This window comes from Panthera pardus, unplaced genomic scaffold, assembly GCF_024362965.1.
Source record: "Panthera pardus isolate Hobbes unplaced genomic scaffold, ASM2436296v1 HiC_scaffold_6, whole genome shotgun sequence".
Lineage (NCBI taxonomy): Eukaryota > Metazoa > Chordata > Mammalia > Carnivora > Felidae > Panthera > Panthera pardus.
This window is the reverse complement of record NW_026526991.1, coordinates 115,507,185-115,534,642: the sequence shown is the minus strand read 5'-3', so window position 1 is coordinate 115,534,642 and position 27,458 is coordinate 115,507,185. Positions and strand designations below refer to the sequence as shown.

Here is a 27,458-nt window from a genome sequence, read left to right as displayed (position 1 = left end):
CCCCCTTTCTTTTCCTTCTTTTCTTTTCTTTTCCTTCTTTCTTTTTCCTTTCCCCACTTTCCTTTCCATTGAACAGGAAAGTAGCACCGTTATCTGTATGTCCCTGGCCATTGGTAAGGGCTGGGCAACCTTTTAGCCTGATGGATTTTGTCATCAAAAACTCTGACCTGTCCATGATGCTAGAGATCCCCTGCTCCTCTCTCTCTGTGACCAGTTTTTCTTCTATCCCCCGTACCACCATGAACTATAATCAACCTCCCTTAGAAGTCAGAGTCTGACTTTTACAGCCAGAATATCCAGTGCCTTGATTTTACCTTTCTACAGTAACAACTAGACTTCCCAGTTAGACACAAATACCTACGCAAATCAACACATTTGCATTTCCACATTCTTATGATTATCTCAATCATATCCCCAATCATGAAAAGACCCCAACAGCAGTACCCATCTTTGCAAGGAATTTGGAACACCTTTATTTCAGGCAAGGAGATTTACTTCCCGAGTGCACTGAAAACCTAACTGACCCCTGGCTTGAACTGAACTGCGACAATCCCTCCCAGTGAATCCATTTACAGTGCCGCCTTAGTAGAAGTGGCCTGTGCCCCAGAAGGATTTTTTTTTTTATCTGTGGTTATTATTCTCCTTAAGCCTGTGAATGCCTAGACAGTTGGTGCAAAACCAGGCAATGCCTCTCAGGTTATCCAGCTGTGACCCTAACTGTTCACAAACAAACTAAGACACTTCACAGGTCAAGTCCCCTGAATATATGCTGCCAAGTTAGAAAGGACCTAGCAGGAGGCCTTCATGATTTAGGATTCACTTCCTTTGGCAGGTCTCTACCTTCCTAGTCAGGAATGTGTACACATGAGGCCGTGATCAGGAATTTCTCCTTAACTCCTGAAAGTATTACAGAATCTGCTGCAAAAGTGACAGGTGCCCAGCAAAAATCCTCAGACTCTGTGGGGTGCCTGGGTGGCTCAGTCGGTTAAGCATCTGACTTCGGCTCAGGTCACGATCTCGAGGTTCATGAGTTCGAGCCCCGCATCAGGCTCTGTGCTGATAGCTCAGAGCCTAAAGCCTGCTTCAGATTCTGTATTTCCCTCTTTCTCTGCCCCTCCCCCACTCTCAGCCTCTCTCTCTCTCTCTCTCTCTCTCTCAAAAATAAACAAACATTAAAAAATTAAAAACAAAAAACCCCCCAAAATCCTCAGACTCTGTGGCCAAGGTTGCTCTTGATAACAGGGTAGCCCTCGATCCTCTTTTAGCTGAATGAGGAGGTGCCTGTGCTGTGGCCAATTCCACTGGCTGCAACTGGATGACACTTCAGGGGAAGCTGAACTCAGCTACATGAGGTTAGCAAATGAGCCACCTGGCTTAAGGCAGTGACTCCCTCAACAGGATCTTCTTGGGGCTTATTTGATTTTGATTGATTTGGGTCTTAGGGACCATGGCTCCACTGCAGACGTGGGGAGTCATCCTGCTTAAACTAATCATAGCGGTCACCCTGGTGCTCTGTGTTCTCTCAAGGGCTTTAAATGCATGTTTGCAGCCGCTAACCACCAAGGGAATGACCTCCCTAACACTGAGATGTCAGAAAAGGAACAAAGACAATGATCGATCTAAAAAGAAAGGCGAACCTGAAGTCGTGACCTATCAACACCACAGAGATTCAGCAAAAATGTCATGACCTGTGATTACTGCACAAAGGATCGAGCGAAAACTGAGGACTTGACAGTGTTAGATGGGAGTGGGGCTAGTGCCTTAAATTTTGATCACATCTCGCAGTCAAGCTGAGAGTCTGATCAAAGGGGGAGAAAGAAAAAGAAAGAAAAAGAAAGAAAGAAAGAAAGAAAGAAAGAAAGAAAGAAAGAAAGAAAGAAAGAAAAAAGAAAGAAAAGAAAGAAAGAAAAAAAAAAGACAACAGGTCCCAGATGGAGTCCCTTGTTGCTAAGCCCATGTCACCAAACCAAAACATAATACCTAACTTAATTAGTTTTGACCTCTTCTAGGAGTGGACTCTTAACCCAGTTGATCTGGAAATACCCTGGTCAGCACTACCCGCCTAATAGATCCCTGCAGTCCCCTAAAGGAAGGTGACCTTGCCTCAAACAATCCACTCTGCGCCAGTAAACTTTTCCCACCTCCTTCTGCCTATAAAAGTCTTTCATTTTGTACTGCTCTTTGGAGTTCCTTTCTATCTGCTAGATGAGATGTTGCCCAATCCATGAATCACTGAATAAAGCCAATAACATCTTTGAGACCAATTTTGTTTTTAGACAAGATGGAAGAGCTACTTTTTATTAAAACCTGCCTAGGTGCCAAGAATTGGTCTAAGTATTTGCAAATGTCATTTCATTTAACTCTCTAACAAACCTAGAAAGTAGGTGCTCTTATTATCCTCCTTTTTCAGATGAAGAAACTGAAGCCCACAGCAAATCTGAAATGTTCAGGTATCCCATGGCTACCAAAGAGCAGAATAGATTAGAATGTAGCCCGTCTTTCCCTAGAGGTTATGGCCATTTATGCTACCCACAATAAACACTAAACTTCGGATACTTCAGATGTGCCATACATACACGCAGGAAAATTTTCTGAGCAATGGCCACACAGAAAAAGGGGAGTAAAAGGAAACAACACTTTGAAGGACAGTTACAAAAGTGACCCTGGCTGTCACTGGATCCCACTGTGAAATGTCATGCTCCACAGAAGGCCACAGCAAGGGTAGGGGTAGGATATAAAGTACATATATATACATATACGTACAAGTACGTGATATAAAGTACATATATATACATGTACATATACGTACAAGTATGTGATATAAAGTATAGTATATCAGCAATTGCTCCAACATAGGGAAATGAAGTGTCAGGAGCTAAAGAATTTCCAATAGCATTATATTTTCCTATAAGAATTTCAGAATAAAGTGGATAATAAAAATATTAAAAATAATATTAAAATATAAAATAAAATAAAAATATTAAAAATAATACTGAATCAGTTGATCACAACAGACAAACCAAACCTAAAATATCAATGTGCAAAATCCTGAACAGCAGATTAAGATAAAAACCAAAAGTTTTAAAACCAGCATTACAGGGGCACCTGGGTGGCTCAGTCTGGTTAAGCACCTGATTCTTGGTTTCCACTCAGGTCATGATCTCACCGTTGGTGGGTTTGAGTCCCACATCTGGCAGCATGAAGCCTGCTTTGGATTTTCTCTCTCCCTCTCTCTCTGCTCCACCTGTGATCTCTCCCTCTCTCAAAATAAACCAACCTAAAAAAATACTAAAACCATCACTAAACACATGGATGACAAAGCACAAAACTGACATGTGATAAGTAGAAAATCAAAATAAATTGCAACCAGTTCACAATGGCTAACAAAATCAGGTGATGGAAACTGAACCGATTCAAACACAGCAACAAGGCTTTCCCCCAGTGTGCAGAGCATGGGTACCTCACTACATCTGCATTATAACCAGTGGCAAAAGGTAAGAAGCAAAATTTACTGCCTACTCAAGCTGGGCCTGCGGCAACAGCAACAGCATCTGGGAACTTGCTAGAAAGGCAGAATCTCTGGCCTTGCCTCTCAGGCTACCGGTCAGACACTACGTCTGAACAAAATCCCCAGATGAATGGAATGGTGTTAAGATTTGAGACGCCTTGGAGAAGGGGCTGAAGGCCAACGGGAGAGGAAGGGCTCCTCCCTCTGAATATTGAGACTGCTTCTGTCTGTACCATCAAAAGTCTCCTGAGAGGCAGTCTCTGAAATGTGAAGGCCAAGCAGCCAGGAAGATCAAGCCCTGAGCCTTTCCCTGGTGGCTGAGCCTTTCCCTGAGCATGTGAACGGATCTGAGGGGGAAAGGCCAGGAAAATCAGCCCAGGATACTTTGGGAATAGTTGACAAATGTTAAGGAGGGGGAAGGTGAGAAGTCATGCTATGTACAATGGGGCTATGCCTGCACGGCCAGCTGACCTGCCCCAGGGAGGCCTCAGGAAGAAATCTCCAGCTTGAGGCCCTGAAGGTGAGCAAGATTTATGTGAACAGTGCTCTCTTTTGGTAGATTCAGGCCTAAACTTTCACAAAATAAGGAGGTATCTGCTAGCAAAATGAATGATTAGGGCCCTAAATCAAAGAAGAGAAAAGAAAAGCAAGATACTTAGATCCAGCCAATGGTGTCAGTACAGCCCTGATTTTACAGATTGGAAGCAATATTCCACAGTGAGTTAAGAAAGAAATAAAAGAGGATTTTAATGACCTCCACTTTGACCTTAGTCTGTACTTTCTAACTAATTAAGTTCTTTCCAGCTTCTCTCTTAACTCAGACAAAGGGCCTAAAGGGCAAAGCATCCTGTGATGGGAACCCAAACTACCCCCTCAGGCATAAGGACTGCCCCCAGCCCAGAAGACCCGGCATGACTGGCCCCAAGACAATGATGACATGACCTGACCTTCACTGCCCACCTGCATGTACGCACTGACCTGTGTCTCACATCTTCCTTATATAAACCTAGGAGTATTTTCAGCACCTTGGAGACGGTCTTTGAGATGCAAGTCCGTGGTCTTCCCACTGCTGGCCTCACTGAAATAAATTTCCTTCTGGTTTCACCACTACTGGTCTCTCTGCCTATGGATTTTGTCAGGAGTAGCTGAACCTGGTCTGTTCGGGCCCCCCGGAGCCAGGCGCTGTCGCACCCCTGCACCCCAGGGCTATAGCTCTGGTGAGGCAGGCAGGAGCTGTACTTCTGATTTGTCCAGCCCCATTGAGACTCCCAGGGACAGAGCAGTTGGCCACAGCAGTGCACCAGGGCTCACTGGTCCCTTTCCTGAGCTAGTGGATGTGACAGATGTCCCTGGCAGGGATAACAGAAAGTATTTGCAGCTGCCAAAACCGGTTTCATTTTGAGGACTTTCTTGCTTTTCCTGAAGTGGCATCAGCTGCCTTATTAACAGCATTTGGTGAAACATAAACAAATTAGTAGTAGAGGGCCCCCAAAGATTTGACTCCTCCCATGATGTTGGCTTCTTTTGAACCATATGTTTCAGGTTTTTATAACCTATTAGCTCAGGCTGTGGCAGGGGCCACTGTAATTTGTGAAGGTACCATTGGAAAAAGGAATGGATCAGAGGTAAACAGGAAGCAAGGGTACGCATTTGGGGGAGATCTCTGTTGGAGTTTCTGTGTAATGTATGTGTACAAGATGGGGAATGCTAACTCTATCCCCTCCCAAAGCTCCTCCCTAGGGAGAATACTGGCTGACTGGTCTCGTTTTAGTTATAAACCTAGGACTAAGAAGTAAATGAATTTTCACTGTAACACCACCTAGCATATGTAGATGTTAAGCTCAGAGGAAAGATGACAACTGAATGGCTCTTGGATTCCTTCCTCACATTCAGTTGCCTCCAAGGGGGTTTCGGTTTGGACCTCCGAGCTTGTCTAGGAAACCATGTGGTTCAGTCAGTGAATTGCCCCTGCCCCCACTTTGGGGTAAGCACGAATGCTAACAGAGGTACTCTGGGCTTCATGTAGTCGTAGTTTTGTTTCTTCTGTGTTCTTTCTGTACTTTTGCCTAGGAAGATGGAAAATATTCCTTCTGTTCCCAAAGGAAGTCCATTAGGACATATTGTGAATAAATGGTGCAACCTGAGAAAAAGGCTGTCACGCAGGAGGGAGAGAAAGGACGTGGAGATCAAGGAATGTTAGTCCGAACTTGAAATTCACCTCGGCCTTGCCCGTGGCACCCGTACACGTCTGCCTCTACCTCCCCCTGCTGTTTCTGCAGCATCACCCGTGCAGCTCGTGCGGCTGGCTCTTCTTACACCATCCTCGGTGCCTCCGGTGCCCCTGGCTCCTGCTCCTCCCCGCCTCAGTATCGAGGAGCAAAAAGCACCCCAGGCTGTTGAGCTGCCTCCTTGTGAGGTTCAAATGGAAGCACCTCCCAAGCCAACATGAAGGGGTCCAGGGGGCTCCCCTGGACTTAAACTGCCCACTTCAGATTTCCCCACAGGAGCCCCAGGTAAAACTGACAGTAGGGAACACACTGGTTGACCTTTTAGTGGTCAGGGGTGCAACATATTCGGTACTAAAGCTAATTCAAGGTTGTCGGTTTAATGAAAATAGACACATCTTTAGCGTTACCAGCATTTAATATAAACTTTTTATCCTACCAAGGTTTACTAAAGGTCACATAAGTTCATGTTATCTCTGTTGCAATTTGTCAGCAAAAAGAGGAGTTAAAATGATGGTTAATTTGATCTGTCTCATGAAGGTTTCATGGGTAATTGTTAAGAGCAAGTAGGTTAAATTAAAAAAAAAAAGTATACAGCTTTTAGAACCTTTGGTAACCTAAATCTTTGAAGTTTCGCTAGGCTAAATGATATATTGGTTTGAATCCACTGGATGTCTTTTCCAAACAAGATAAAACACTGAAACAGTTACTAAACATACATTTATCAGCTTTTGGTTTCTTACTGCAGAGAAACTGAAATTTGGGTCTGGGGGCGCCTGGGTGACTCAGTCGGCTGAGTGTCTGACTTTGGCTTGGGTCATGATCTCACGGTTTGTGGGTTCGAGCCCCACGCTGGGCTCTGTGCTGACAGCTCAGAGTCTGGAGCCTGCTTCGGATTCTGTGTCTCCCTCTCTCTCTGCCCCTCCCCCACTCATGCTCTGTCTCTCTCTCTCAAAAAAAAAAATTAAAAAAAATTTTGGGTCTGCTAGTAAAGAATTTTATGCTTAGTCACAAGATTGTATTATGGAAAAACACATGTTTCTAGAAATTATGAAATGTTTCATAAGTTTCCAATCTGAAGAATTCTGATGTAATAGTTCACAACTGCTTACTACCTAGTTTTTACTAGAAATTAAGATTTCTAAGCATTACAAATTCTGATAAATGTAATTGAGACTGTTAGAAGTAAGGGCAGCAACTCTGTATGCCAGGAAAATATGATGTATTTTTGATAAGAAAGGTACAAAGAATGAGAACTACATTTTTGTTGAGGAAAAAGAAAGTAATTTTGTCCTACAATGGAAATGGTTATTTAGAAAAGGCTTAGGACAAAATCTGAATGAAAAACAAAGCTGTAGGATGTTTGTGAAGGGGAATCTTTGGAAAAGAATTTTATGCATGGTCAGGACTAAGACAGGAATGAGTTTTAAAAGTACACCTGTGTAAGAGTGTGTAAGAGCCTATCTGTTAAAAAGAAAGTTTTCTTGGATTTGTAAGTCAGCTCTTATAAAAGATTGTAAATGAAGCTGTTGTTTTTTTAAGTTTATTTATTTATTTATTCTGAGAGAGAGAGAGGGAGGGAGGGAGGCAGGGAGGGAGGGAGAGGGAAGGAGGGGCAGAGAGAGAGAGGGAGAGAGAATCCCAAGCAGGCCCCAAGCTGTCAGCCCGACGTGGGTCTTGAACTCATGAACCATGAGATCATGACCTGAGCCAAAAACCAAGAGTCAGACGCTTAACTGACTGAGCCATCCAGGTGCGTCTGTTTTCCTTCTTAATCTCAGAAAAACAAAGTTTCTATATTTTTTCCTTTTAGGTCTCTGAATACTTAAAGATTCTCAATATTAAAGGAGCTAAGTTTTGCGAATAGCTATATCACCTTTCTATTGCCACCTTGGTTAAACAGATAACTCAATATTGTTTTATAATGACCTGTAATCCTATTTTGGTATGTGCTTTAAAACTTTGAGGTTTTTAAGAAACTTCCCAAGATTCAAATTCTAACCAAAATCTTTTTGACTAATTAGGCTTGTTAAGTAACATGGTATGTTAAGTCAGATGGGAACCACTGTCAAACAAATGATACACTTTCTTAGGTTATATCGTATGGGTAAATGCTATAACTGTTTTAGAAATTATATGAAATCCCTAAGTTTCAGTATACCCAGGTATAAGGTCATTATTTGACATTTCTAATTACTGAAATGTTGTCACAGAAATAACTGGATTTCCTTGCCAACTGCGTTATAATGAACTCTGATCAGATCTTTAACCATGTCCATTTTTGAGTCTTTTGGAATTTACAGTTACTGTTCTGAAGGCCTTGCAATGTGTATTTCATCTTTTAGGAGATTCATGGAGAAGACTTTTGACAAATACAGGTTTCTGGTATCTTTAACATCCTAAAACTGTAAGAATTTCTGGAACTGATGGAAAAACTGCATTCAAACAAAAGAAATCAGTAACATGGGATTGAATGAATTGAGGAAATTGATTATAGTTTTTTGATTCTTACTTGAAACATTGCCAGTTCTCTAATGTTTGCTCTTCCAGATTGAAGAAAACTTTCTCTTAAGATACCTATAACTTGTAGAAATATAAAGTATTCTTTTGTGAACAAACTGGAGCATTTATCTTTTCTCCCTACTTGATCCCTCCAGAATTCAAAACCTCTCAGTAAGTGTTCTTTCTTTCATGGCAGTTATAATTATTTGCATAAGTTCAAGAAGAATCTGTTCTCCTTGTAATAAGACACCACTGGAAACATTGGTTATATTACACCGAGTCTTTGACCGGAATGTCATATTTGACAGAGACATGCATAGACTTAGATATGACCAGACAGCTTTGAGGAACTAAGGTGGACTTTGTGAAGCCAACAAAGCCCCTTGGGAATGCGGGCATGATTCCTTGCTGACAGAGTTCCCGGCTGCCTTACCAGGTGAGTAAAGAATGTCACTTCCTGGCAGGTGCAGAAACCTCAGGATATTTGGGGGAACTCAAGAAGAATTCACCCAAATCTACGGGTTCTGCAGGCAAATCCGATGGCAAGTATTTGGCTTGGCTTCTGGTCTTGAGAGGCTATTAAAAGTTCAATCTGAAATTCCTTACAAAAAGTTCCAGCAAAGTAGATTTGTAAGAACTTATAATGGTCAATCACTATTCTTGCTGTGCTTATATAAATACTTAGGTCAGCTTTATTAAAACTGGACTTGCTTTACAAACAAATTAGTCTTCATTTGGCTATCTTTGATGTAGATGAGGTGATTTTAGAGAGAAATATTGCGTTCCAATAACATACCTTTGTAGATGTTAGATTCTAGTTTGGCTGTCTTTGAATGTTTGTTGTTTGCCTAAGCTAGACAACTCGAAGTAAACTTCAGGGAAAGTGCCACAACAGCTCATGTATAGATAGTCTTTATGCTTTTACTCTGTGGGGATAATAAAAAGATCCCCGTAGGCATATGATTATTTCAACAGCCAGACAATGAGATGGATTCCCCAACAACTGTGTAACTCAACTATTACCCTGACCGATTCTATGTGGCTGGGATGGCAAAATAGCTCCTCAAAAGCCAGAGCATACCCTACTCCCTGTGGTTAACTACAGACTTGTGGAAGTAAGGCACTCCCTTCCTTATGATGGGACTGGACAATGCACTTGTGGATGCTCGTATCTCCCAGAATGTCTGCTACTTACCAGTGATTGCTCATAATTGGGATACTGTTAAAGCTAGATATTGGGCAAAGAGGGCTTATTGATTACTTTATCCCTTAGCCATATATATGTGTCCTAGAAGTCACTTTTGTCGATGTAGAACTACAAGTAGAGGTTTAGCCAAGCACACAGTGGCCATCTTTAATCAAACTCGGCACAATGTCACCCTCCTAAATGATAAAACCACAAATTCAAAAAGTAGTCCTTCAAAACCAGATGGCCCTTGATATTCTGACTTCAGCCCAAGGAGGAACCTGTGCTCTTATTAAAACAGAATGTTGTATATATATATTCCAAATTGCTCAAAGAATGTGTCTGAAGCCATGAAAGATTTAAATAAACACATAATTGCTGTAGATGCTCTGACTCTAGATCCTTTTGGCAGCCAACTAACTTTAAATCTTTCCAAACGGTAATATACCCTGCTATAAGCACTGCTAGACTTCGTGTCCTTTTTCTTTTTGGTTGTTGTTTGACTTTTTGTATTTGTCAAGCAGGAGCCTGGGCTATCCATACCAGCATGGAGGTACCTTATTATGTATTTCAGGAGAGACTCAGGAAGCAAAATTCTCCCACCCTGTCAAAGTCTTCCATTCCAAAATCCCTGGGTCATCCTCTGGTCATCAGGAAGTAGCTACAGAAGAAAAAACTACTGTCCCTTTTCCCTCCATAGAAATGCAAAGGTGCTTTGACAGTGGGGATCTGAAAGAGGATTTTACCTCCATTTTGACCTATCTTTAAAACAAGATAATGATCAACTTGATCTTTACTGCCTACTGGCATGTACCCACCAACCTGTGTCCCACATTTTTCTTACATAAACCTAGAAGTATTCTCAGCACTTTGGAGACAGTCTTTGAGATGTTAGTTCACTGTCTTCCCAGTGCTGGCCTCCCTGAAATAAATTCCTTTCTTGTTTCACCTCCACTTGTCTCTCTGCCTCTGGATTTCATCATTAGTGAGTGGCCGAATCTAGTCTGTTTGGGATCCCTGGAGCTGGGTGCTCTTGTACCCTTAGGCTCCCATTACAGAAGGCTCTGGTCTTGAATTATTTAGGTATGAATCAGCTCTACAACTTAGTAGCTGTGTGATCTTGGGCAAAGTAACTTCTCCTCTTTGTGCTTCAGTTTCTTCTTCTGTGGGGATTATACAAATATTTACCTCATAGTCATAGTGAGGACTGGATAAAATAATACATGCATAGCCCTTAGCTCAATGCCTGGCACACAGTACATATTGGTTACTGTTATTGTACAGGATAGGACCCACTTGAGAAAAGATAAAATTTAAAAACTCAGTTGGGACTGTTTGAAAGCAGTTAGGAACAGGAGAGGATAATGAAACATTATAGTTAGATTTTAGTAGTAGAGAAATCTAAGTAGTAAAAATGGATATTTGGTTGTCATTGAAGTAATGCAATTAATTATTTACTCAAGGCAGGAAAACACCAAAGAGTAAAGAAACGCGAGCAGGGGAGAAGCACATAGCAAAGGAACTGTGAATCTTCACTGGCTGTACCACTTGGAAGTGTCAACATTTCGCATCTCAAGTTTAGGACTATCTTGAGGGCAAGCCTCCTGTTGGGAGATAAAGGGGACATCTCCTCTGAGAACCAAGCCTCAGAAACTTAAGGAATTCCAAGCAAGAGACAGAGAAAGAACAGTCACTGCAGCATGAGTGACATCATAGGGCTTAAAAAAAAAAAAAAAGGACTATAGGATCCTGCTGGGAATGTAAAAATGCAGTGAGAAGAGCAAGCAGTTTGTCTGTCAGGAAGTAAGGCATGAGGCCCACAGGACAGAGTCCACACGGAATTCAGAATCAGGTGCCAGGAACCCAAAGATCAATGGGCAAAGGGGATTTAGGGCAACTTAACTGCATACAATTAAACTAACCTCTCCACTGAAGATTTCGGCCAGATGAATTTTAGTTCAATGATTGTGGACCTAGACAACTAGCATTTATGTAAAGCAGCAGCCAAAATACCTTAGATCATTCTGTGACTTGGAGCGGACAGTGGAATGTTGTGATAACATATTTCCGGGAGAATAACTTTAGCAAAAGGTAGTCCAGATGGTGCTGTGGTATTCTGTCCTGATAACCGTTTACCGTTTAAAACTTTGAGGAGGAGACTTGAAAGTTAGAGTAGTATCACTCAATTCTGAGGAGGCTGATCAAGGCATGCCGGTGAGGAGAGGCAAATTGCCTCTGTGACAGTTTACAGCTTGGAGAGTTCAAGCTCCACTCCGGTGAGGTAAGCATTCTACAAGCTATCTCTTGCACTGATCACAATTAAAACCCCTGGACAGCACACAAAAAAGCAACAACCTGAAGACTGAAAAGCAAACAAAAGCAGGAAGAATGTAGAAGGATAGCAAATCTGGAGAGGTGACCCCTCCCCCCCCACCCCAAGGGGAAAAGTTTTCCTTTTTATTTTTCCATCTGTTCTTGGACTTTGTCCAGAGGATGAGTCTCCATCTCAGAGCTGTCCAAGGGGCAGTGGACTGAATAGCTAAGACCCCACAAAAGTTGTGGGCTTACCCCTCCTTAAGCTGTGCATGAGTGAGATGAACCCAAAGCAGCACAACTAAGATTTAAACCGTTGCGTAAGTGTCTGGCTAACACAAGTGTCACATGCAAGGAACAGACCCAAAGCAGCATAACAAAGACTTGAAAACTGAACTGAGGCAAACAGACTAAGCCTAACCAGGCTGATAGCCTGCTAAAAAATTTAACATTTTCCAGAGGGATATAATAAGATCCAAAGTCTATACAAAATCATGTTAAAAATGTCCAGGATACAGAACAAAAGTAATTTGATGCACAAAGATGATGATTTGCAAAAACAAAACAAAACAAAAACAAAAACAATTTACAGATGCCAACCACAAGATGAGCCTGACGCCGGAATTATCCAAAACAATAAAGATGCTATCTTAAGTAACCATCATGAGTCTAAAGTAAACACACTTGAAATGAATGTAAAAATAAAGTTCTTACCAGATAAGCAAAAGCTATGAAAAAGAATTGGTAATTTCACAATTGAAAAAAAAAAAAAAATCACAGTGTCTGAAAGAAATTTATTTGGTCAGTGGGCTAAATAGCAAAACAGTGATAATAAGGATAGAGCCAGAGATTTTGAAGACTAATCAAAAGAAATGGTCATATCTGAAAAACAGAAACACTAAAAAAAATAATAATAATTACAGCATCAGGAAACTGTGAGATAATACTAAAGGGTCCAACACATGTCCTATCACAGTCCCAGAAGTAGAGGGGAAAGAGGTTAGGACAAAAAGAAAAAAAAGTCTTTGAAAAAATAATGGCCAAAATTTTGTCAAAGTCATAAATTTATAGATTCCAGATGTTTGGTAAACTCAGGCACATTAAACTAAAAATAAAGCACATATAGATACATCATAATCCAACTGCTTAAAATCAAAGATAAAAAAACACCTCAAAAGTAACTAGAGAATAATTACACACAGAAATAAAGCAAAAAAGTCATCAGATATATTAAAATCAAATAAGTCAAAAAACCCAAAAGAAGTCAGAAAAGGGGAACAGAGAAATAAACAAAATACAAAGGGATAAACAGAAAACAAATAGACCTAAAATGAAAATAACAGCGCTGCACTGAACCATATCAATAGTTTATATTAAATATAAATGGTCCAAACATACCAATTAAAGATATAGATTATGAGACTGGATAACTACAGCAACATCCAAGACTATGCTATCTATAAAAAACAAACCAACAAATCCACTTTAATAATAAACACACAGATGGGTTAAAATAAAAGGATGGGGAAAGATACACTATGCAAGCAATAAGCAAAGGACAACTTGAGTGGCTATTACATATCATACAAGGCAGACTTCAAGAAATTACATAATAAAAAGGCCAAATCATTAAGAAAACATAACACTCCTAAATGTGTGTACACTTGACAACAGAGCTTCTAAATATCTTAAGTACAAGCTGACTGATGTGAAGAGAAATAGACAAATCTACAATTAAAGAGAATTTAACACTCCTTTCCCAACAACTAACAGAACAAGTAGACAAAAAATCAGTAAGGATATAAAAGACCTGAATAATACTATCAACCAACTTGACTTAAATAACATGTATTGATCACTCTGTCCAACAATGGCAGAATCCACATTCTTTTTAAGTGCACACAGAACACCAGATGACATGGACCATATCCTGGGTACCCCTTCCCCACCAAAATCTGATAAACTTAGAAGAATTGATATCATAGAAAGCGTACTATCTGACCATAGTGAAATTAAACAAGAAATCAATAACAGAAAGATGATAATCCCAAAGTATTTGGGATTATCTCTAAACTCTAAACTCTAAACTCATGGATCAAAGAAATCACAAAGGAAATCAGAAAATATTCTGATCTGTGTGGTATGTTATCAAAACACAGCAGATCAAAATTTGTAGTATGAAGTACTTAGAAGGAAATCATAAATTTATGCCTAACAATAGTTAAATCTTTAAAAAAGTGTTTCTAGTCAATAGTCTAAGATTCAACTTTATGAAACTAGAAAAAGAGAAAATTAAATGGATCCAAAGTAAGCAAAGGAAGGAAATAATAAAGAGCACAAGTCAATAAAACTTAGAAGATAGAAAAAAAAAATTTAATGTACAAGTGGTTTTATAAAAAATCAATAAATTAGAAAAAGAGCTAAGGTACCTAGACTGTATGAAGGCCAGACATCATCCTCACTCTTCTGTTTTCCACACCTGTGTAATTCCCTCTCCTTGACTGTGGGCAAAACCTGTTATTTGCTTCTAACCAATAGAACATGGAATATTTTGCCTTATTCCCTTCTCAGTTAATACAATTTGATGAAGCTACCATGTTGCAGAGGCTCACATGGCAAAGAACTGAGAGCACATTATGAACTCTGCCAACAACCACATACATGGTTTTAGAAGCAGATTCTTTAACAGTCTAGTATTCAAATGAGAAGACTACCTCATGGCAAGGCTTGAGCACAGCCTTATGAGACTTATGAGATATCCTGAAGCAGAGGACCCAGCTAAGCCATGCCTAAACTCTCCAAATTTTGACCCACAGAAACATTCAGATAAGTATGCACTATTTAAAAGTCACTAAATTTGTAGTAACCTGTTATGCAGCAATAGATACTGGATGTAAGAGTGAAGACATAAATTACCAATAATAAGAATGAAAGTGGAGACATTACTACAGACCTTACAGAAAGTTAAAGGGTCTTAAGGGAATATTATGAACAACTTTATGCTTATATAATTGGCCATTTAGGTGAAATGGACAAATCGCTTCAAAGACACAAACTGCTAAAATTCATTCAGAAAAACACCCTGAATAGTTGTGTGTGTGTGTGTGTGTGTGTATGTGTGTGTATAAAGAGAAAGATGCACTCTTCACATGCTCTCTTCCTCTCCCCGTTCGTCCTCTTCCCTACTTTTTAAAAGAAGAAATTAAATTTGTAGTTAAAAACCTCCCCAAAAGGCTCCAAGCCAAGGTGTGGTTTTGTTGTATAATTCTACCAAACATTTTAAAGGAAAATAATAGTAATTCTATACAAGCTCTCCTGGAAAAGTAAAGAGGAGAAAACACTCCCCAACACATTTTATAAATGTGGCATTATCTTAATACAAAAAGCAGATGAAAACAAATTTAAGAAAACTACAGACCAGCAAATTGAACCTAGTACTGTGCAAAAGGCTAATACATCATGCAAAGCTCATTCAACACACAAAAACTAATCAATGCAGTTCACCATTTCAACAGATCAAATAAGAAAAACCATATAATCATCTCAACAGATGCAGAAAAAAATCCATTTTACAAAATTCAACATCAATTCATGATAAATACTCTCAGCAAACTAACAATAGATGGGAATTTTCTTAACCTGGTAAAGGGCATCTATAAAAAAACCTACAGCTAATATCATACTTCATGGTGAAAGATTGAGTACTTTCTTCCTAAGACTGACAACAAAGCAAAGATGGTCTCACTACTCCCATTCATCATCATACTGGAGAGTCTAAAGTAAAGAGAGAATACAACACGAATAAAGATGAAAATACCTACAACAAAGAAATAAAATTGTCTCTGGTCACAGATAACAAGATTATCTACATAAAACAATTCAAGGCATCCACAAAAAGATACTAGAAACCTCCTTTAAGAACTATAGAGAGGGTTGTGACATCTGTATATAGCGCCATTTAACAAAAGTGCATGGCTACTTCTAACATGCATGAGGCCAACATCCCCCTAACCTCTTTTCCTTTGGAAGATTCTAGGGAGTATTTATTTTCCATAACCATCAAGCATCTTTAGTTGCTTGTGACTATGATTTACTTTTATTCTTCCCTGCATTACTATTCAGACCCATAGTTTATCTTCATCTATCTTTCCTTCCTCACCCCGGAGGTTAGCACCTACAGGAAAGAAAAAGAGATCAAAGTCTATTCTGCTTTCCTCTTTCAATTTGATCCCCCGGGGAAACCAAAAGTAGCACAGATGTAACACTAACTCCTTGGCTACAGAGAGTCCTCAGATTTAAGGAGAAACAGGAAATTATGCTATCTTTGCCTTTTTATCACAAGGTATCTCTCATCAGATAAGCAGCAGACCTTGGCTGAAGAGCAGAAGATGCAACAGGGATGGAGGAGATGCTGCTAAGATGGGTGCTGGGAGGGACACAGGGGTAGAAAAGGAGCAGGGAGTCCAAGTAGCCCCCATGAGGCACAAAAGGATTTAGAACTGGGGAACACTTATATTCCCCTTAGCCCAACTCTATAGGGACTGGAAGCTGGGGTACTGCAGGCTCTACAGTAAACATAAAAACAGATGTAGAATGTTCCTCCAGGTGGGGCTTGGGGGGTGCTTTCATATCCATTGATTAGAAGAAGGGGACACTGTTAATAAGGGAAACTGCAGTATGTGAGTGTTTCTAAATCATGCAAATGATGTGACTATCTCTTCCAGTAACATCAGGTGTGAGAAACTGCATCATTTCCCACTCATCACCACCATCAAGAGTATGTGCTGTAACCTCTCAGAGGACTCTGTGTCAATACAAGGGGTGACTCTTTAGCTTTTCCATTTATTCTCATCCCTATCATGATCGTCTTCAGTTTATGAAGGAATAATTACCAACAGATACCAGGCTCCTTTATTCTTATCCACACCACCCCCCCCCCCCCCCCCAAATCATTGGTTTTGATCACTGGAGCTTAATTACCTGTCACCAAATTTTTATTTATTTTTTTTATTTTTTTATTTTTTTTTAATATATGAAATTTACTGTCAAATTGGTTTCCATACAACACCCAGTGCTCATCCCAAAAGGTGCCCTCCTCAATACCCATCACCCACCCTGCCCTCCCTCCCACCCCCCATCAACCCTCAGTTTGTTCTCAGTTTTTAACAGTCTCTTATGCTTTGGCTCTCTCCCACTGTCACCAAATTTTTAAAGAAATGGCAACCAGAATGAGGTGCGTGGAGTAACACGGAGGTCACGACTGCACGCGTGGCTATGAAGGGTGGATAAGACAGACGCTAGAACGTGACTATGAGTCAAACCAGCCAACGTTTATGGAAATCACCACATATATTTATTAATTGCTTTAAGCAGTTTCATGAACTGACTCTCCAGCTTTAAATACTCCAGAGCTCTGCTGAAATAGTTTATTTCACTGAAGGCCTAAGCACCATAAGAAGTTCCACCATGGCTACTGCCTCAAAATGATGTGAAAGACACCGTGTTACATTAACAAATATTGGTTTCCATTATTTAGTTACACTGATTTACTTTACTATATTGCGATGTGTTTTCTATCCCCCCTTACAGAGGTCCCACTAAAATGCCAGTGCCATTCTTCATAGACATCTTAAGTCTCACGAATGTCACAGGAGTACAAAAGACTGAAATGTCATTTTAGAGACCAAACAAAAGGTGTTCAAAATGAGATTTGTGGCTTGAAATCTTCAAGCATAATGCCCTTTGATGTTAAATTCTTACCACCTCACTTATTTCATCAGAATTAATACAAAAGACACACTTACCAACCAAGACAACAAGTCTGTATTTTTCATTAGTTTGCCGCCGATAGGGTGTCACTTCCTCATATGTAGGCACATCAGCTGTATCGTACTGGTCACTCTTCTTGCATTCATACATGGACTTATTTGTTTTCTTATCTTTTCTACTAAGACGGAAACTTCTCCTAAAACCAGCTGCAAAAATATATATACATATATATATTTTTTTAGTAATAAGAACTAAAGAAAGAAACCTCAAAAAGACAAAAATTAAAAAACCCTCAAATCTGGCTGGATTTTATGAACCATAATGCTGTTACAAGTATATTTTGTAACAGAAAAAAACAAAGATACTTCACAATTTCATTAAAACAATTTATAAGAGAATCGTCTAACATTTATTTCTGTAGTTTTACAAATTTTATTCAGTTCCAAACCATGAAGAGTTCTTTCCAGAAATCAATGAGTAAAATACATACAAAGCAAAGTAAGTTGAAAATCATAATTTATCATGGATTAACTGATGAACACATTTGATAAGCAAAAAGCTAAAAGCCCTATAAAAATGTCAAATATAAATGATGACTTCGTCATTCATACACACTAGAATATTTTGTTTTGTATTGTAAGCATAACCTAACAACATACCTGTTGCACAGACAAGCATCTATTGTTGAATAAAAAGAAAACTAAATTAGGGACAGCTCAGTGTCAGACATGCCTATACATGGATCAGGCTGACGGAACGAGCCAGTCACAAAGAGCAAGTTCTTTAAATTTATGAGACTCCAGTGGAGGGGGAGTAAATGACCAAGACCAGGTCCTTTTTCTTCTATGGAACGTCTATGTTTTTATAATTTGAAGCCTACTGAAATTTGGAAATAAGATTCATAGTCTCAACTGTGTACTCCCATCAATAGATCACATGATCTTTTGCTAAAATAAGTTTAGAAGTACTTCAATAAATTTGATGTCTGCTTCAGGAGACCTCTCCAGCTCACTGCTACCATTTTTCACACCAAGAGCTCCAAAAGCTGAGGCAAAAGTTCTTTTTCTCAGTCAATCCCCATTTCATTCTGCTTGCCCTTCATGTTGTTGCATCACTCAGGTTTTACTTCCTTTCTAGAATAGTGATGTTTATCATACACAATATGATTGCATCCATATAAACAGTATGAATTCGGCAAGAAATGCAATCAGTTCTTGACCTAACCAACTCTCAAAATCCAGACTTTGAGGAAGAGAAAACTGTTCTGCTTATTGAAACGTTTTATAAATATATATAGTTGTATATGTATTTATATATATACATATATATGTGTACATACACATATATATACACACATATGTACACACACATATATACACATATATCCATATATATGTATATATGTATCAGCTCCATAGTACAAAGCAAAATGCACATTTTTAAAATTAAAAAGTACATTTTTAAATGTAAAGAAATACATCCTCTTAGAAAATGATATTTTTTTCTCTTGAAAAAATATTGATCAAATTTGATTAGTAAAATAATTTTTAAATAGAGGTATTTTATAATAAAATGCAAGAATGTTAAAACTGTTTTGTTTGAATTTTAGGAACCATAATGAAAAAGAATATTACCACTGGATTTAAGAAATTAATAGGATTCAAAATAAAGGCCAGTATTGAAAACAATTATCAATAACCATGGAGTTATATACCACTCACCTTACGGGTTCACAGTTTAACAAAAAACCAGCCAGGCTATTAAGAATCGGGAGATACAACTTCATCTGATAGTATATTTCTGTGGCCTACCACGAGTCATTCTGATTTTGAGATACTTGGATTATTTGAGGGAAAAGATTTACAAAGGATTTGAGACAAGAGTTAATCACTCCAAAGCTCTCATATCAAAGACACAAGGCAAAGAGAAAAAGGCAAATTGGACAAGTGATAAAACATTGGTATTTCTCAAAGGATGAGATTCCAGGGAAGCACAGGGGGAAATGAGCCAACCGGGCCCCAGGATGAAGAAAAAGTGTCAATTCTAAAAGCACACAGACAGGCAGGGTTTAAACTTCTATATAAAGGGTCATAGAAAGTTGTTTATTATCGTGTCTCTTTTCAGGATATTGGGGAAAGGGTCTCAAGAAGTTCCCTTACATCTGAGTCCTCACAATGTCACCCCAGAAGTGGGAGGGATCCTTACAACCCCCACCAGGGCTTTAGCGCAATGCTTCTCAGACCAATTTGCAGAAATTAGTTATGCCATCCCAACCCACCCCCACCGCTGTCACCTGTGACTGCTGGCTCACTCTGGAATCCAGTAGAAGATGGCTCCTGGTTGAGCACAAAAATTACACATCAGCTATTCTAATTCTTTGATGCTGGTGTTTCAGAGTGTTCGAATTTCAGGTTCCCATGGTTCTTGTCTCATGTAAGGCAATTAGAGGATAAGCAGGTAGAAAGGGAAGCTTCTTCGTGGTTATTGCTTGCATGGAGGGAGGGTTTTACTCAAGTCACTAACAAACTTGTGGCCCAGGAATGACTCTAAGTAGGACATAAATGCTTCATCCAAAGCAAATGAAGTCCAAGAGTGAAAACCTGAAAAAATTTCTGAGCCACGAATTCTAGCTGAATCCCGCATTTCAGTGAAAGTGTTTACCTAACTGAGTTTTTACAATTAACTGAAGCTTTTACTTTCATTATAAACAGTAAAGAGATGGTGGGGAAAAGAGAGAAGGTAATCAGATTTCTGGTGTGAGGTTCTCGGGACATCAGAGATGGGGACCATGGTCCATAGGGTTAGTTTGGTGACATTCATTGTAGGGTGCTTGATACAAGTTTTCTAAATTCAAGTAATTTAAAAAGGCAATAGCAAAGCCCTACTTCATTCCTGTTTCATTCTCTTAATGTAAATTTCAACAAAGAAAGCAGGACACATTTGGTACTGTCACAAGAGAAAATTCTAAGAGGCAGACGTAAGGACCAAATACCGCATACGAAGACACAGTGCTGCAAGGAACCTGGGAGACCATCTGGCCCGTTACATCCTTACTCCCTGGCCACACAGACGTCACAGACGTCACTGCACTTGCCCGCGCACCATGACACGGTCCTGACCTCATTCACGTCAGTTTTCCAGGTGGCAACTACCGAGCGACTAGAATTCCCACAGGTTGTGAAGCTTAAGTGTCTTGACCCAAAACACTCACAAAAGAAAAATGGCAGTCAGGTCGTCACGCCAATTCTATTAGAGCAGCAGCAGCAGTCCTGAGTGGTAAAAATCGAGGACCACAGGTGGCCAGGTCCGGGTCACCACAGGCTCTGACACAGCTGTGTGATTTGCCAACTTTTTCAAACACTTACCTGAAGGCTCATTCCTCAACTTTAAAATGAGTATAACAGTATCCACCTTACAGGGTTGTTAAGGATTAAACAAGCAATTCATATAAAGCATTTGGTCCAAGGGAGCCTGGGTGGCTCAGTCGGTTAGGCGTCCAACTTCGACTCAGGTCATGATCTGGTTCATGAGTTCGAGCCCCACATCAGGCTCTCTGCTGTCAGTGTGGACCCCGCTTTAAATCCTCTGACCCCTGTCTCTCTGCCCCTCCCCTGCTCGCTCTCTCTCAAAAATAAACAAACATTTAAAAAATAAGTAAGTAAAGCATTTGGCCCAGTACCAAGCATATGGTAAATACCTACATATACTGGCTATGGATTAGTACTTGATTATGTCTCCCACTAACTGAAAGTACCTAGAAGGCAGAAACATATATCTCCCTGTGTTCCCACAGTACACGGTCTACTAGCAAGAAAGGGAAAAATAAGTTAAGGGTCTTATTAACAAGTTTTTAATTGGCTGTTATAAAAGAACAGCATTTAAATATAAAGAATAGTTATTAAAATTAAAGCCAGATTTAAAGATGTTAAATATTAAAAGTACCCTATTAAAGTGGTAAAGCTTTTTAAAGAAACACAGCAGAAAAAATTTAGCATGCACTATCCTTTCACTTTTTCCTGCCCCCAGATAATCTCTCTAGGGATATATGTTATTTCTGGTACAATATTTAAATTTAAAGAGCATCCTTCTCTTCTGTCTTCTTATCATGATCATGTACTCTCCTGAGCCAGATACCTGTTTATGTTCCATATTTATATCACAGTGTGTGTGTGTGTATATATATTTTTTATTATATATGTTATATATCCACACATATAAATACACAGAATAAAATAAAAATTCCCAACCCAGAGCAACCAGTAAAAAACAGCTGGAACAGAGGATATGACAAAAGGTACAAAATTCAGAGTAATTGCTTGTGATGGTTTCTCAGACCAAAAGAACAAAACAGGCTATTTTCCAAGAATCTATCCCCCGTGAGTAGTCTGGGGTCATAGCTCATTCAGTGTGCCATTCAAGGCAGTGCGGAGACGGTAATTTTCAAACCTGGGTAACACAGTGAGCGATGTGTCAGCACACCTGGGCTAAGTCTAAGCTTAAAGGAGAGTTAACTCTGTGTCAGGAAGAGGCAATTTCTTACCTTCAGCTTTTGTGTGGTTCTCTAATTAAAAGGAAGATTTAAAAATGTAGACTTGAACTGAAAGTAAGCAAAGCATTCTTTCAGGTAACTGAAAAACCTAGGACCTATTTAATTCCAGTTCACCGTCAACGCACAAATCTTAGCAAGAACTGGCTTTAAAGAAGGAAGGGAAACGGAACAGTAACAAGGACTCTGGAGTAAGGGCACAGTTTTACACAAAATATATTTTTCCTTATATTTCACATTTTTGTAATTTATAATTGGCTCAACATTTTTATGGACAGGCTTTTTCCAGCAAGCTTACCCACAGCTGTTAGAGATTTGTGTGTTTTAAAGGAACGACACGTCTACTTTACTACAATAGGAAAGTGACTTTATCGTAAAACTGCAGCTGTGGGTCAGCCCGCTAATCGCAAGGAGACACTTCTTATCTAATATTTTCCAGTAGAAATCATTTACAGTGACTTGTTAGCTTATCATAGAATTGCGAGGCTTTGTTTCAAGTCTTTTTTACTATAAAAGGAAACAGTTAAATTGCTAGTTTTTTGCTCCTTATTTCAAGAAGATCGCAATAAACATCCCTGAACATTCCCTTTATTCCATCTTGTGGATTATTCCATTAGGGTAAGTTGCCAGAAGCTAGATAGATCTTGTCCACATGCTTCTCAGATCAGTGAAGGACAATGTACGTTTCCACCAGCAGCAAATACAATTACCCATACTACCAGTCTCTCATGAAGGGACTTCTAATTCGCTGTGAAATCTTCAGCGATTTGACAAGTGAAAAACTGTGTATGATTTCATCTTGTCTGTTATTGGAGTTGACCGTTCTTTCACGTTTATCACCCAGCTGCACACCTTATTTCTTCTTTAAATTGTTAACACATTTTGATCACTTTCTTATTGGGGTCTTCATAAATACATACATGTACATATGTCTTCTAAGGTCACAGTCCTTGGCCCTAATTTGATGCAACCACTTAAGATTTTCAACATTCCATTTTGAAGAAATGTAAAATGTTGATGTATTTGAGTCTGTGCATTTCTTTTTGTGACTTCTCCCACTGTTTTTAGGACTTTCCTATTCCTTGGGTCTGATAAATATTCACCTATATTTTCTTAAGTTAAAAAAAAATGGGCTGCATGGCTTTACACTTAATTTTTTTTTATCCCATCTGGAATTACTCAGCTGTAATCATGAGATCAAGCTTGTGAGGTGAGGCTGTAACTTTATATTTTTCTAAGTAATTAACCAATGGTCCCAAAAATACTTACTGAACAATCCTTTCACTACTTTATGTTGATACATTCTTTGTACTGAAGTACCAGATGGCTTATTATGTCACGATGAAAACAATAAAAAAAAATAAAAAGGTAATTAATTCTTGGTCTGAGTTTACAGAATTCTCTTATTGATAATATCAATACCAAAGCAACAGAAGTCATGATGGTGGTAGTTGATATGTATTGAGAACTTACTAGATAAGACACCCTTGAAGCCTTTATGTGGATTAATCCATTTAATTCTCACAGCAACCCAATGAGGTAGGCAAAGTACTCCATGGATTTAAGTGGCTCTTCTTTTAGTTTAATACGTCAGGGAAAGACAAACACCATATGATTTCACTCATATGTGGAATTTAAAGAAATGAAACAGATGACCATAGGGGGGAAGAAAAGAGAGAGGCAAACCATAAAACAGTCTCTTAACTATAGAGAACTGACGGTTGGTGGAGGGGAGGTGGTGGGGGGATGGGTTAAATGGGTGAGGAGTATTAAGGAGGGCATGTGTGGTGATGAGCACCAGGTGTTGTTTGCAAGTAACTGATGAATCACTAAATCCTACAAGTGAAACTAACATTATACTGTATGTTAACCAACCAGAATTTAAATAAAAATTTGAAAAAAAAAAGATCACCAAGACTGGTTCAAATATTAAATGATGAAAACAGCAAGTCTGAAAAGTTACTCTAAATACACAGATGTACGGTAGAAAAAATGATGAGCCTTCTGTTACTTTATGAAATAAGTAAATAAGAAAAGATAAAGGAGCAGTAGCGTATTCTAGGGTTTAAAAATCGTAAGCTCTTTTCTGTTAGAGACATTTTTTCCAAATATAACAATACATTTTGGATACGTCTCTGTATTCAACATGATGTGTAAAATATAAAAATATACACTACAGTGTCACTGCCCTCCAAAAGCTCCCAGTCTACCAAGAGACACAGGAATATTCCCAAATACTTGTAATTTAAGGGGTTTTGCAACACAGGCTCATGACCAGAAACTAAGATTTTTAGCAAGTTCTCTAATTCAACACTGACACTTCTTTTAAGTAAAAAAAAAAATAATAATAAAAAATAAATAAATAAATAAATAAAATAAACTCAGGCAGTTGTGACTTGCTCATTGGCAAAGCCATTTCACTACATTTATATAACACCATTCACTCAAAGAGTATAAAATTTAATGCTTACATATGTAAATTAAGAATCATTTGCTATTAAAATAAGCTTCATGTTATAGATAAGTATTATACCTATCAATTCTATGATTTCATATGTTACTGGTATTTCCAACAGTAACAAAATTAAAAAAAAAAAGGCTTGAAGTATCCAACATATACATAAGTATGGGAATGGTTTATTACACATTTTTGCAAAGAAATGAGGTTGACGTCATTAAAATTACAATTCTAAAAATTTAGAGCACCATAAAATACATTTGATATAATAATAAGTGGAAAAAACTGAGCAGAATACAACATTCATACTACGAGAGCTTTACTTTTTTACTAATATAAAAGTGGGTATGGATAAAACAACGTGGAAGAAAATGCATAACAACAGACAATGGTTGTGTTAGGGTGAGAGGGCTGTGGACAATTTTAATTCTGTTTTTCAAATTTTCTATGTCACAAAATTTTAAAATTTGAACAAAAAAAAGCCCACAAAACACAGAGTTCATAATATATGAACAACCAAACAAATGAAATCCACTACTGACAGATGTATTGTGTGCCATACCAACCTAAAATACAAAATCCGTTTTGACTGTGTCTCAGACATAGGGTCTAGTCTTCTGTATTTTGAAATGATTGTGGTAATAGACATTTTTATATTTACAATAGCTAGAAACAGCCAGTAAATTAAAATATTAAAAAAGCAATAGAAGTAAAAATAATGGAAAATGATTTCTTAAAAATAATATAGGATGAGAACTAAAGATCAAAGGTCAAGAAGACAGAACCAAAGGTCAAGACAGAGAAAAGCAGAGTTTTGAAAACTTATAACCAAACTAATACAACTGATGTGAAATCTGTTTTAAAAATCATAAATTGTTCTTGCATTCTTTGTTCCCATAAATAAGTAACTTTGGTGTGAATTTACAATGTAAATATTTCATTTTAATAATTATTTTTCATAAAATTTTAAGACAGTTTAGATGGCATTTTATGAACGTCTATGAACACAAAAGGCCCTCCAACAGAGTCAAGGTGACTCACCACCAATTGTAGCAGCCCCAGAAATCACACATGTGAACAAGTGAGATCTGCCTTTCTGGTTCAAAGAAAATAAATACTATAATGTTACCACGTATAATTTTCAAATAGGACAGTTTCAATCTTTGGTTACACTTCTTTGATATAACCAATTTGGTCTCATAACATCAAATATTAATGTATTCCCGATGTTTTTAATAATAAATGAGCTTTCGCTTTGTTTCAATTTTACAGATGTTTGTAGAATGGGAAAAGAAGAATCTCGGTGCAATTGTTTGAATCATCAAATAGGAATATTGATCAGAGGAATCTCAAAAGTTAGAGATTTGAGGAAGGTTCCAGTCTAAAGGTCCTAATTTTTAAAGGAATACACTTACTTGATATCAACAGAGTCAAGAAAACTGCTTAGTTTCTTAAAAGGAGATAAAAATAAACACTTCAATTCTTTTTCTCTCCTTAAATACATGAAAATGTGTTTTTTTTTTTAACTTGGGAGAACTACAACACATTGTATGAAAATCATTTTTTGTATCTTAAAACACCGGATTAATTTGACAAAGCTAATATTTAATAGTTCAATAGGTACCTTAGTTACAAGGAAGAAAATATTTTAATGCAAATGAACTTTTTAAGAAGATTAAAAAACCTCACATAGACATTAATAAAAATATGCAGCTGGAAACTATTACACAATGTTAGGCTCCTGCTAACAAAACATTGAAAATTTCCATTAAAATAAACATTTTTAATATAATGCCAATGTTGCTATAATGATAGAAATCATAACTGACATGTAAAAACTATGTGGACATGATCCTGAGACAAAAATATTACTGAAATGATACTTCCATAGTATCCCAATCATCAAATTGTCCCAAAGACACTTAAGGATAATTAGGAACAAACAAATAAACAGATAAAAATCTTGAGAGGAGGTTTAAATTGAAAAGAAACGCCAATATAAAACTATAAAAGTAACCGAGATGTGAAAAGCTGGGGTAGGCAGCTTCTTCTACTCATCTTCTAAAACAATGTCCGAAAAAGAAAAAATCATCCAAGACACATGAACATGACCATGGATTGTATTAACCAACTTTACGTATGCTAATTTTGTATAGAAAGTGGAACAAGGCCTTTGAGCAAATACAAAATTCACCTCTGGAATGTTACACGTTTAAAGTTGCTCTCAATAAAACTTAATGTTCAAATGCCATAAACACCCTTGAATAATTCAGCTCATCTCAAGCTAAAAATAAAAAATAGAAACTCAAAGTACCTAGTGAAATCATGGAAGCTAATATAAGATACCAGTTTGCAATTTCCAAGAAAAAAAAAAACTACTTCGGTCTTAAAAAGTTTTCCTGATACCACTGACAACTTCTTTTTAAAGCATAGCATAGTATTACCACAAAAAAAGAGAAACCATATGAGAATTTAATTTTCTGCCAGCCAGCTAATAAAGAAATGAGTTTTTACTTATTTTACATGCTTTCAAAATTATGAGAAAATACAGTATGCACACATAAAATTAAATATAAAAATATAGTCCTAAAAAGAGGAGAAATTGATTTTAAATTTTAATATATTTTTTTAAGTTGAGTCTATGCAACCTAAAATTCTCCAAGCAGGAATGGTTTCTTTCTGTCAGAGAAAATATTTCCAAGTAGTATTCCAGACATGTTGAGATTATGCAGAGTTCTTGTTCAAGAAAGAACCTGTACCATTTTTAAAAGAATGCTTCTAAATGTTCTCTTTGTATAAATTTTACTTTTTGGAAGAATATTAAGGCAGTATATTTAGACATAACTGTACTTACCTACAAAACATTCTTTAATAAAATGTCTTAATAATGGAGCAAATGGGAATTTTTACTAGGTTTATAAAATAGGCAGTGTAACTGGTTGAGAATCAAT

At 38.0% G+C, this 27,458-nt stretch overlaps 1 protein-coding gene across 5 annotated transcripts in view; it reads right to left on the bottom strand.

Moving 5' to 3' along the window:
• MPP7 (MAGUK p55 scaffold protein 7) overlaps window positions 1–27,458 on the bottom strand; it is a 287,780-nt gene that overhangs the window by 40,763 nt on the left and 219,559 nt on the right. For 4 of the 5 annotated variants that reach the window (XM_019465254.2, XM_053894922.1, XM_053894923.1 and 1 more), the window contains one exon: window positions 17,539–17,709. The exons of the other annotated variant lie outside the window; for it this stretch is intronic. In XM_019465254.2, the coding sequence (XP_019320799.1) occupies window positions 17,539–17,709 (171 nt within the window). The remainder of the gene's footprint in view (window positions 1–17,538; window positions 17,710–27,458) is intronic. 5 annotated transcript variants of the gene reach the window in all.